Source organism: Somniosus microcephalus, chromosome 23 (assembly GCF_052327205.1).
Source record: "Somniosus microcephalus isolate GS21.2 chromosome 23, FLI_Smic_1.0, whole genome shotgun sequence".
Classification (NCBI taxonomy): Eukaryota; Metazoa; Chordata; class Chondrichthyes; order Squaliformes; family Somniosidae; genus Somniosus; species Somniosus microcephalus.
This window is the reverse complement of record NC_141009.1, coordinates 65228372-65241511: the sequence shown is the minus strand read 5'-3', so window position 1 is coordinate 65241511 and position 13140 is coordinate 65228372. Positions and strand designations below refer to the sequence as shown.

The 13140-nt window shown below is 49.8% G+C and overlaps 1 protein-coding gene across 1 annotated transcript in view; it reads left to right on the top strand.

The window, feature by feature from the left end:
* Nucleotides 1–13140, top strand: part of LOC147101922 (sodium-dependent phosphate transport protein 2B-like) — an 80123-nt gene that overhangs the window by 25592 nt on the left and 41391 nt on the right. Inside the window, exons 6-7 of the mRNA XM_085965153.1 lie at nt 5150–5267; nt 5607–5774. Of these exons, the coding sequence (XP_085821279.1) occupies nt 5150–5267; nt 5607–5774 (286 nt within the window). The remainder of the gene's footprint in view (nt 1–5149; nt 5268–5606; nt 5775–13140) is intronic.

The window sequence follows — 13140 nt, the reverse complement described above, 5'->3', positions numbered from 1 at the left end:
GGACTGGCCCTCCGTCAGTATAGCGCTCCCTCAGTACAGCCCCTCCGACAATTCAGCGCTCCCACGGAACTGCGTCTCCAACAGTGCAGCACTCCCTCAGCACAGACCCACCGACAGTGCAGCGCTCCCTCAGTACTGCTCCCTAACAATGCAGCACTCCCACAGTACTGCCCTTGCGACAGTGTAGTGCTCCCTCAGTACTGACACTCTGACTGTGCAGCACTCCCTCAGTACTGCTCCTCCGACAGTGCAGCGCTCCCTCAGTACTGCCCCTCTGACAGTGTAGCGCTCCATCAGTACTGCCCCTCTGACAGTGCAGCACCCCCGCAGTACTGACCCTCCGACAGGGCAGCGCTCTCTCAGTACTGCCCCTCAAACAGTGAAGCACTCCCTCAGTACTGCCCATCCGACAGTGCAGCACTCACTCAGTACTGCCCCTCCGACAGTGTAGCACTCCCTTTGTACTGCCCCTCCGACAGTGTAGCGCTCCCTCAGTACTGCCCCTCCAACAATGCAGCGATCCCTCAGTACTGCCCCTCCGACAATGCAGCGATCCCTCAGTACTGCCCCTCCGACAATGCAGCGATCCCTCAGTACTGCCCCTCCGACAGTGCAGCGCTCCCTCTGTACTGCCCCTCTGACAGTGCAGTGCTCACTCAATACTGCCCATCCGACAGTGCAGCGCTCCCTCAGTACTGCCCCTCCAACAGTGCAGCGCTCCCACAGTACTGACCCTCTAACAGGGCAGCGCTACCTCAGTACTGCCCCTCCGACAGCGCAGCGCTCCCTCACCACTGCCCCCCGACATTGCAGCGCTCCCTCAGTAGTGCCCCTCTGACAGTGCAGCACTTCCTCAGTACTGCCCGTCCGACAGTACAGCACGCCCTCAGTACTGCCCCTCCGACAGTGCAGCGCTCCCTCAGTACTGCCCCTCCGACAGTGCAGCACGCCCTCAGTACTGCCCTTCCGACAGTGCAGCGTTCCCTCAGTACTGCCCCTCCGACAGTGTAGCGCTCCCTCAGTACTGCCCGACAGTGCAGCGCTCCCTCAGTACAGACCCTCTGAAAGTGCAGCGCTCCCTCAGTACTACCCCCCTGACAGTGCGGCAGTCTCTCAGTACTGACCCTCCGACAGTGCACTGTTCCCTCAGTACTGCCACTCTGACATTGCAGCGCTCCCTCAGTACTGCCCTTCCAACAGTGCAGCACTCCCTCAGTACTGCACCTCCGACAGTGCAGCATTCTCTCAGTACTGCCCCGCCGACAGTGCAGCACTCCCTCAGTACTGCCCCTCCAACAGTGCAGCACTCCCTCAGTATTATCCCTCCTACAGTGCAGTGCTCCCTCAGTATTGCCCGTCCGACAGTGCAGCACAACCTCAGTACTGATTCTCCGACAATGCGGCGCTCCCTCAGTACTGCCCCTCCGACAGTGCAGTGCTTCCTCTGTATTGCCCCTCCGACAGTGCAGCGATCCCTCAGCACTGCCCCTCCAACAGTGCAGCGATCCCTTAGTACTGCCCCTCCAACAGTGCGGCGCTCCCTCAGTACTGAGCTCCGACAATGCAGAGCTCCCTCTGTACTGCCCCTCCGACAGTGCGGCGCTCACTCAGTACTGCCCCACCGACAGTGCGGCGCTCCCTCAGTACTGACCTCCGACAACGCAGCGCTCCCTCTGTACTGCCCCTCCAACAGTGCAGCGCTCCCTCAGTACTGCCCGTCCAACAGTACTGCGCAACCTCAGTAATGATCCTCCGACAATGCAGCTCTCACTCAGTAGTGCCCCTCCGACAGTGCAGCGCTACGTCAATACTGCCCCTCCGACAGTGCAGTGCTCCCTCAGTACTGACCCTCCGACAATGCAGCGCTCCCTCTGTACTGCCCCTTCGACAGTGCAGCGCTCACTCAATACTGCCCATCCAACAGTGCAGCGCTCCCTCAGTACTGCCCCTCCAACAGTGTAGCGATCCCTCAGTACTGCCCCTCCGACAGTGCGGCGCTCCCTCAGTACTGACCTCTGACAATACAGCGCTCCCTCAGTACTGACCCTCTGAAAGTGCAGCACTCTCTCAGTACTACACCTCTGACAGTGCAGCAGTCCCTCAGTACTGCCCCTCCGACAGTGCAGTGTTCCCTCAGTACTGCCCCTCTGACAGTGCAACTCTCCCTCAGTACTGCTCGTCCGACAGTGCAGCGCAACCTCAGTAATGACCCTCCGACAATGCAGCAACATCTCAGTACTGCCCGTCCGACAGTGCAGCGCTCACTCAATAGTGCCCCTCCCACAGTGCAGCGCTCCCTCAGTACTGCCCCTCCAACAGTGAAGCACTCCCTCAGTACTGCCCCTCCGACAGTACAGCACTCACTCACTACTGCCCCTCCGACAGTGCAGCGCTCCCTCTGTACTGCCCCTCCGATAGTGCAGCGCTCACTCAATACTGCCCATCCGACAGTGCAGCGCTACCTCAGTACTGCCTCTCCAACAGTGCAGCGCTCCCACAGTACTGACCCTCTGACATTGCAGCGCTCCCTCAGTACTGCCCCTCTGACAGTGCAGCACATCCTCAGTACTGCCCGTCCGACAGTACAGCACGCCCTCAGTACTGCCCCTCCGACAGTGCAGCGCTCCCTCAGTACTGCCCCTCCGACAGTGCAGCACGCCCTCAGTACTGCCCCTCCGACAGTGCAGCGTTCCCTCAGTACTGCCCCTCCGACCGTGCAGCATGCCCTCAGTACTGCCCCTCCGACAGTGCAGCGCTCCCTCAGTACTGCCCGACAGTGCAGCACACCCTCAGTAATGACCCTCTGAACGTGCGTACTACCCCTCTGACAGTGCAACATTCCCTCAGTACTGACCATCCGACAGTCCAGCACTCCCTCAGTACTGCCCCTTCAACAGTGCAACATTCCCTCAGTACTGCCCCTTCCACATTGCAAAATTCCCTCAGTACTGACCATCCGATAGTCCAGCGCTCCCTCAGTACTGCCCCTCTGAGAGTGCAGCGCTCCCTCAGTAGTGCCCGACAGTGCAGCGCTCCCTCAGTACTGACCCTCTGAAAGTGCCCGACAGTGCAGTGTTCCCTCAGTACAGCCACTCTGACATTGCAGCGCTCCCTCAGTACTGCCCCTCCGACAATGCAGCGCTCCCTCAGTACTGCCACTCTGACAGCGCAGCGCTCCCTCAGTACTGCTCGTCCGACAGTGCAGCGCAACCTCAGTAATAACCCTCCGACAATGCAGCGACATCTCAGTACTGCCCGTCCGACAGTGCAGCACTCACTCAATAGTGCCCCTCCCACAGTGCAGCGCTCCCTCAATACTGCCCCTCCGACAGTGCAGCACCCCCGTGAGAACTGACCCTCCGACAGGGCAGCGCTCCCTCAGTACTGCCCCTCCAACAGTGCAATGCTCCCTCAGTACTGCCCCTCCGACAGTGAAGCACTCCCTCACTATTGCCCCTCTGACAGTGCAGCACGCCCTCAGTACTGCCCCTCCAACAGTGCAGCACGCCCTCAGTACTGCCCCTCCAACAGTGCAGCACACCCTCAGTACTGCCCCTCCGACAGTGCAGCGCTCCCTCAGTACTGCCCGTCCGACAGTGCTGCGCAACCTCAGTAATGACCCTCCGACAATGCAGCTCTCACTCAGTAGTGCCCCTCCGACAGTGCAGCACTCTGTCAATACTGCCCCTCCGACAGTGCAGTGCTCCCTCAGTGCTGCCCCTCCAACAGTGCAGCGCTCCCTCAGTACTGCCCCTCCGACAGTGCAGTGCTCACTCAGTACTGCCCTTCTGACAGTGCAGCATTCCCTCAATACTGCCCCTCCAACATTGCAGCGCTCCCTCAGTACTGCCCCTCCGACAATGCAACGCTCCCTCAGTACTGCCCCTTTGACAGTGCAACATTCCCTCAGTACTGCCCCTTCGACATTGCAACATTGCCTCAGTACAGACCATCCGATAGTCCAGCGCTCCCTCAGTACTGCCCCTCTGAAAGTGCAGCGCTCCCTCAGTACTGCCCGACAGTGCAGTGCTCCCTCAGTACTGCCCCTCCAACAGTGCAACATTCCCTCAGTACTGCCCCTTCGACATTGCAACATTCCCTCAGTACTGACCATCCGATAGTCCAGCGCTCCCTCAGTACTGCCCCTCTGAAAGTGCAGCGATCCCTCAGTACTGCACGACAGTGCAGCGCTCCGTCAGTACTGCCCCTCCGACAGTGCAGCGCTCCCTGAGTACTGCCTCTCCGACAATGCAGCGCTCCCTCAGTACTTCCCCTCCGACAGTGCAGCTCTCACTCAGTACTGTCCCTCCGATAATGCAGCGCTCCCTCAGTACTGACCCTCCGACAGTGCAGTGCTCCCTCAGTACTGACCCTCCGACAGTGCAGCGCTGCCTCCGTACTGCCCCGCTGACAGTGCAGCGCTCCCTCAGTACTGACCCTCCAACAGTGCGGTACTCCCTCAGTGTTGCCCTCCGACAGTGCAGCGCTGCCTCCGTACTGCCCCGCCGACAGTGCAGCGCTCCCTCAGTACTGACCCTCCGACAGTGCGGCACTCCCTCAGTGTTGCCCTCCGACAGTGCAGTGCTCCCTCAGTACTGACCCTCCGACAGTGTGGCGCTCCCTAAGTGTTGCCCTCCGACAGTGCGGCACTCCCTCAGTACTGCCCCTCCGATAATGCAGCACTCCCTCAGTACTGCCGCTCCGACAGTGCAGAGCTCTCAGTACTGCCCCTCCGACAGTGCAGAGCTCCCTCAGTACTGACCCTCCGACAGTGCAGTGCTCCCTCAGTACTGACCCTCCGACAGTGCAGTGCTCCCTCAGTACTGCCCCTCCGACAGTGCGGCGCTCCCTAAGTGTTGCCCTCCGACAGTGCGGCGCTCCCTCAGTACTGACCCTCCGACAGTGCAGTGCTCCCTCAGTACTGACCCTCCGACAGTGCGGCGCTCCCTAAGTGTTGCCCTCCGACAGTGCGGCGCTCCCTCAGTACTGCCGCTCCGACAGTGGGACGCTCTCGGTGCACTGCACTGATGTGTCTGCCTAGATTATGCATCAGTGTCCTGGTTTGAACCCATGACCTTCTGACTCAGAGACTGTTAATCTCACTCACTGCCCGGCTGTGCTAGACTCACATTTTTCTGTTCATCAATAGGTTCTGAAAAACGTAACAGTGACAAATCTGACTGAATGTGAGATTTTCCACTGCTTTCATACAGGAAATGAAACAGTCGCACTGAAAAACAGCACAGAGACCAAGAACATTGGGCTGTGTAAGTGACAGACACATCCTCCTATGAGCATCTGCAAGAAATGCTTCTGATTTTCAGGTTAAATGTTACCATTTTAGGGAAATAAAAAACATTCTTCTGTGCTCAACTTATGTTTCTCCAAAAAATCAATGAGGGAATCAGAGAACTGTTATTATGAAAAGTAATAAATATTCCATCGTGGGACCGTGACTGTACGAGGTAGCAATGATGGAATCGGTCATGTTCCTTGCTCGCTTGCATACAAATAGATGAAACAGTTGGAGAGAATTTAAACGAGGAACCATTCTATCCGGCATGCATGGCTCTCTTTAGAAAACTCTGTTTTGTTTTTCCTGATAGGTCACCATATATTTGTGAACACGACACTCCCTGATATCGCAGTTGGGGCCATCCTGCTGGTGGCATCTCTGCTGGTTCTCTGTATCTGCCTCGTGCTCATCGTCAAGTTATTGAATTCAGTTCTGAAAGGGAAGATGGCCCAAATTATTAAAAAAGTTATCAATACAGGTAAGAGGCAAGCATCCCATTATCAGATTCACACGATCAGTGCATTCCCGCCACCTTCGAGTCAGTATAATGCTCACAGAGTCACTATAATGCTCACAGGGTCAGTATCATGCTCACAGTCAGTATAATGCTCACAGAGTCAGTATAATGCTCACAGTCAGTATAATGCTCACAGAGTCAGTATAATGCTCACAGAGTCAGTATAATGCTCACAGAGTCAGTATAATGTTCACAGAGTCAGTATAATGCTCACAGAGTCACTATAATGCTCACAGGGTGAGTATAATGTTCACACAGTCAGTATAATGCTCACAGGGTCAGTATAATACTCACAGAGTCAGTATAATGCTCACAGAGTCAGTATAATGCTCACAGATTCAGTATAATGCTCACAGGGTCAGTATAATGCTCACAGAGTCAGTATAATGCTCAGAGTGCCAGTATAATGCCAACAGAGTCAGTATAATGCTCACAGGGTCAGTATAATGCTCACAGAGTCAGTATAATGCTGACAGAGTCACTATAATGCTGACAGAGTCAGTATAATGCTGACAGAGTCAGTATAATGCTCACAGGGTCAGTATCATGCTCACAGAGTCAGTATCATGCTCACAGAGTCAGTATCATGCTCACAGAGTCAGTATAATGCTCACAGAGTCAGTATAATGCTCACAGAGTCAGTATAATGCTCACAGTCAGTATGATGCTCACAAAGTCAGTATAATGCTCACAGAGTCAGTGTAATGCTCACAGGGTCGGTATAATGCTCACAGAGTCAGTAAAATGCTCAAAGAGTCAGTATAATGCTCACAGGGTCAGTATAATGCTCACAGAGTCAGTATAGTGCTCACAGAGTCAGTATAATGCTCACAGAATCAGTATAATGCTCAGATTGTCAGTATAATGCTCACACAGTCAGTATAATGCTCACAGGGTCAGTATAATACACACAGGGTCAGTATAATGCTCACAGAGTCAGTATAATACTCACAGAGTCAGTATAATGCTCACAGAGTCAGTATAATGCTCACAGAGTCAGTATACTGCTCACAGATTCAGTATAATGCTCACAGGGTCAGTATGGTGGCACAGTGGTTAGCACTGTTGCCTCACAGCGCCAGGGACCCGGGTTCGAATCCGGCCTCGGGTGACTGTCTGTGTGGAGTTTGCACATTCTCCCCGTGTTTGCATGGGTTTTCTCCGGGTGCTCCGGTTTCCTCCCACAGTCCAAAGATGTGCGGGGTTAGGTTGATTGGCTATGATAAAAATTGACCCTTAGTGTTAGGGGGATTAAATACGTGGGGTTACGGGGATAGGGTGGGATATGTGTTGGTGTAGGGGTTACGGGGATCGGGTGGGATATGTGTCGGTGCAGGCTCGATGGGCTGAAATGGCCTCTATCTGTACTGTGAGGTTTCTGTGATTCTGTGATAATGCTGACAGAGTCAGTATAATGGTCACAGAGTCAGTATAATGCGCACAGGGTCAGTATAATGCTCACAGACTCAGTATAATGCTCACACAGTCAGTATAATGCTCAGAGTGTCAGTATAATGCTCACAGAGTCAGTAGAATGCTCAGAGTGTCAGTATAATGCTCACAGGGTCAGTATAATGCTCACAGGGTCAGTATAATGCTCAGAGTGTCAGTATAATGCTCACAGAGTCAGTACAATGCTCACAGAGTCAATACAATGCTCACAATCAGTATAATGCTCACAGGGTCAGTATAATGCTCACAGGGTCAGTATTATGTTCGCAGAGTCAGTATAATGCTCACAGTCAGTATGATGCTCACAAAGTCAGTATAATGCTCACAGAGTCAGTGTAATGCTCACAGGGTCGGTATAATGCTCACAGAGTCAGTAAAATGCTCAGATTGTCAGTATAATGCTCACAGTCAGTATAATGCTCACAGAGTCCATATAATGCTCACTGAGTCAGTACAATGCTCACAGATTCAGTATAATGCTCATAGTGTCAGTATAATGCTCACAGGGTCAGTATAATGTTCACACAATCAGTATAATGCTCACAGAGTCAGTATAATGCTCACAGAGTCAGTATAATGCTCAGAGTGTCAGTATAATGCTCACAATCAGTATAATGCTCACAGAGTCAGTATAATGCTCTGAGTGTCAGTATAATGCTCACAGTGTCAGTATAATGCTCAGAGCCAGTATAATGCTCACAGTCAGTATAATGCTCACAGGGTGAGTATAATGCTCACAGATTCAGTATAATGCTCACAGGGTCAGTATAATGCTCACAGAGTCAGTATAATGCTCAGAGTGCTAGCACGGTGGCATAGTGGTTAGCACTGTTGCCTCACAGCGCCAGTGGACCCGGGTTCGAATCCGGCCTCGGGCGACTGTCTGTGTGGAGTTTGCACATTCTCCCCGTGTTTGCGTGGGTTTCCTCCGGGTGCTCCGGTTTCCTCCCACAGTCCAAAGATGTGCGAGTTAGGTTGATTGGCTATGATAAATTGACCCTTAGTGTTAGGGGGATTAAATACGTGAGGTTACAGGGATAGGGTGGGATATGTGTTGGTGTAGGGGTTATGGGGATCGGGTGGGATATGTGTCGGTGCAGGCTCGATGGGCTGAAATGCCCTCTATCTGTACTGTGAGGTTTCTGTGATTCTGTGATAATGCTGACAGAGTCAGTATAATGCTCACAGGGTCAGTATAATGCTGACAGAGTCACTATAATGCTGACAGAGTCAGTATAATGCTCACAGGGTCAGTATAATGCTGACAGAGTCACTATAATGCTGACAGAGTCAGTATAATGCTCACAGAGTCAGTATAATGCTCACAGAGTCAGTATAATGCTCACAGAGTCAGTATAATGCTCACAGTGTCAGTATAATGCTCACAGAGTCAGTATAATGCTCACAGTCAGTATGATGCTCACAAAGCCAGTATAATGCTCACAGAGTCAGTGTAATGCTCACAGGGTCGGTATAATGCTCACAGAGTCAGTAAAATGCTCAAAGAGTCAGTATAATGCTCACAGGGTCAGTATAATGCTCACAGAGTCAGTATAATGCTCACCGAGTCAGTATAATGCTCACAGAGTCAGTATAATGCTCAGATTGTCAGTATAATGCTCACACAGTCAGTATAATGCTCACAGGGTCAGTATAATGCGCACAGGGTCAGTATAATGCTCACAGAGTCAGTATAATGCGCACAGGGTCAGTATAATGTTCACAGACTCAGTATAATGCTCACAGGGTCAGTATAATGCTCACAGAGTCAGTATAATGCGCACAGGGTCAGTATAATGTTCACAGACTCAGTATAATGCTCACACAGTCAGTATAATGCTCACAGGGTCAGTATAATGCTCACAGAGTCAGTATAATGCGCACAGGGTCAGTATAATGTTCACAGACTCAGTATAATGCTCACACAGTCAGTATAATGCTCACACAGTCAGTATAATGCTCAGAGTGTCAGTATAATGCTCACAGGGTCAGTATAATGTTCACACAGTCCGTATAATGCTCACAGGGTCAGTATAATGCTCACAGTCAGTATAATGCTCACAGAGTCAGTATAATACTCACAGAGTCAGTATAATGCTCACAATCAGTATAATGCTCACAGGGTCAGTACAATGCTCACAGGGTCAGTATAATGTTCGCAGAGTCAGTATAATGCTCACAGTCAGTATGATGCTCACAAAGTCAGTATAATGCTCACAGAGTCAGTGTAATGCTCACAGGGTCGGTATAATGCTCACAGAGTCAGTAAAATGCTCAGATTGTCAGTATAATGCTCACAGTCAGTATAATGCTCACAGAGTCCATATAATGCTCACTGAGTCAGTATAATGCTCACAGATTCAGTATAATGCTCATAGTGTCAGTATAATGCTCACAGGGTCAGTATAATGTTCACACAATCAGTATAATGCTCACAGAGTCAGTATAATGCTCACAGAGTCAGTATAATGCTCAGAGTGTCAGTATAATGCTCACAATCAGTATAATGCTCACAGAGTCAGTATAATGCTCTGAGTGTCAGTATAATGCTCACAGTGTCAGTATAATGCTCAGAGCCAGTATAATGCTCACAGAGTCAGTATAATGCTCACAGTCAGTATAATGCTCACAGGGTGAGTATAATGTTCACACAGTCAGTATAATGCTCACAGGGTCAGTATAATACTCAGAGTCAGTATAATGCTCACAGAGTCAGTATAATGCTCACAGATTCAGTATAATGCTCACAGGGTCAGTATAATGCTCACAGAGTCAGTATAATGCTCAGAGTGCCAGTATAATGCCAACAGAGTCAGTATAATGCTCACAGGGTCAGTATAATGCTCACAGGGTCAGTATAATGCTCACAGAGTCAGTATAATGCTGACAGTGTCACTATAATGCTGACAGAGTCAGTATAATGCTGACAGAATCAGTATAATGCTCACAGAGTCAGTATAATGCTCACAGGGTCAGTATAATGCTCACAGAGTCAGTATCATGCTCACAGAGTCAGTATCATGCTCACAGAGTCAGTATAATGTTCACAGACTCAGTATAATGCTCACAGAGTCAGTATAATGCTCACAGAGTCAGTAGAATGCTCACAGTGTCAGTATAATGCTCACAGAGTCAGTATAATGCTCACAGAGTCAGTATAATGCTCACAGAGACAGTGTAATGCTCACAGGGTCGGTATAATGCTCACAGAGTCAGTATAGTGCTCACAGAGTCAGTATAATGCTCAGATTGTCAGTATAATGCTCACACAGTCAGTATAATGCTCACAGGGTCAGTATAATACACACAGGGTCAGTATAATGCTCACAGAGTCAGTATAATACTCACAGAGTCAGTATAATGCTCACAGAGTCAGTATAATGCTCACAGAGTCAGTATACTGCTCACAGATTCAGTATAATGCTCACAGGGTCAGTATGGTGGCATAGTGGTTAGCACTGTTGCCTCACAGCGCCAGGGACCCGGGTTCGAATCCGGCCTCGGGTGACTGTCTGTGTGGAGTTTGCACATTCTCCCCGTGTTTGCGTGGGTTTTCTCCGGGTGCTCCGGTTTCCTCCCACAGTCCAAAGATGTGCGGGGTTAGGTTGATTGGCTATGATAAAAATTGACCCTTAGTGTTAGGGGGATTAAATACATGGGGTTACGGGGATAGGGTAGGATATGTGTTGGTGTAGGGGTTACGGGGATCGGGTGGGATATGTGTCGGTGCAGGCTCGATGGGCTGAAATGGCCTCTATCTGTACTGTGAGGTTTCTGTGATTCTGTGATAATGCTGACAGAGTCAGTATAATGCTCACAGGGTCAGTATAATGCTCACAGAGTCAGTATAATGGTCACAGAGTCCGTCTAATGCTCACAGAGTCAGTATAATGCGCACAGGGTCAGTATAATGCTCACAGACTCAGTATAATGCTCACACAGTCAGTATAATGCTCACACAGTCAGTATAATGCTCAGAGTGTCAGTATAATGCTCACAGAGTCAGTATAATGCTCACAGGGTCAGTATAATGTTCACACAGTCAGTATAATGCTCACAGGGTCAGTATAATGCTCAGAGTGTCAGTATAATGCTCACAGAGTCAGTACAATGCTCACAGAGTCCGTATAATGCTCACAGGGTCAGTATAATGCTCACAGTCAGTATAATGCTCACAGAGTCAGTATAATACTCACAGAGTCAGTATAATGCTCACAATCAGTATAATGCTCACAGGGTCAGTACAATGCTCACAGTGTCAGTATAATGCTCACAGGGTCAGTATAATGTTCGCAGAGTCAGTATAATGCTCACAGTCAGTATGATGCTCACAAAGTCAGTATAATGCTCACAGAGTCAGTGTAATGCTCACAGGGTCGGTATAATGCTCACAGAGTCAGTAAATTGCTCAGATTGTCAATATAATGCTCACAGTCAGTATAATGCTCACAGAGTCCATATAATGCTCACTGAGTCAGTATAATGCTCACAGATTCAGTATAATGCTCATAGTGTTAGTATAATGCTCACAGGGTCAGTATAATGTTCACACAATCAGTATAATGCTCACAGAGTCAGTATAATGCTCACAGAGTCAGTATAATGCTCAGAGTGTCAGTATAATGCTCACAATCAGTATAATGCTCACAGAGTCAGTATAATGCTCTGAGTGTCAGTATAATGCTCACAGTGTCAGTATAATGCTCAGAGCCAGTATAATGCTCACAGAGTCAGTATAATGCTCACAGTCAGTATAATGCTCACAGAGTGAGTATAATGTTCACACAGTCAGTATAATGCTCACAGGGTCAGTATAATACTCAGAGTCAGTATAATGCTCACAGAGTCAGTATAATGCTCACAGATTCAGTATAATGCTCACAGGGTCAGTATAATGCTCACAGAGTCAGTATAATGCTCAGAGTGCCAGTATAATGCCAACAGAGTCAGTATAATGCTCACAGGGTCAGTATAATGCTCACAGGGTCATTATAATGCTCACAGAGTCAGTATAATGCTGACAGAGTCAGTATAATGCTCACAGAGTCAGTATAATGCTCACAGGGTCAGTATAATGCTCACAGAGTCAGTATCATGCTCACAGAGTCAGTATCATGCTCACAGAGTCAGTATAATGTTCACAGACTCAGTATAATGCTCACAGAGTCAGTATAATGCTCACAGAGTCAGTAGAATGCTCACAGTGTCAGTATAATGCTCACAGAGTCAGTATAATGCTCACAGAGTCAGTATAACGCTCACAGAGTCAGTGTAATGCTCACAGGGTCGGTATAATGCTCACAGAGTCAGTAAAATGCTCAAAGAGTCAGTATAATGCTCACAGGGTCAGTATAATGCTCACAGAGTCAGTATAGTGCTCACAGAGTCAGTATAATGCTCAGATTGTCAGTATAATGCACACACAGTCAGTATAATGCTCACAGGGTCAGTATAATACACACAGGGTCAGTATAATGCTCACAGAGTCAGTATAATACTCACAGAGTCAGTATAATGCTCACAGAGTCAGTATAATGCTCACAGAGTCAGTATACTGCTCACAGATTCAGTATAATGCTCACAGGGTCAGTATGGTGGCATAGTGGTTAGCACTGTTGCCTCACAGCGCCAGGGACCCGGGTTCGAATCCGGCCTCGGGTGACTGTCTGTGTGGAGTTTGCACATTCTCCCCGTGTTTGCGTGGGTTTTCTCCGGGTGCTCCGGTTTCCTCCCACAGTCCAAAGATGTGCGGGGTTAGGTTGATTGGCTATGATAAAAATTGACCCTTAGTGTTAGGGGGATTAAATACGTGGGGTTACGGGGATAGGGTGGGATATGTGTTGGTGTAGGGGTTACGGGGATCGGGTGGGATATG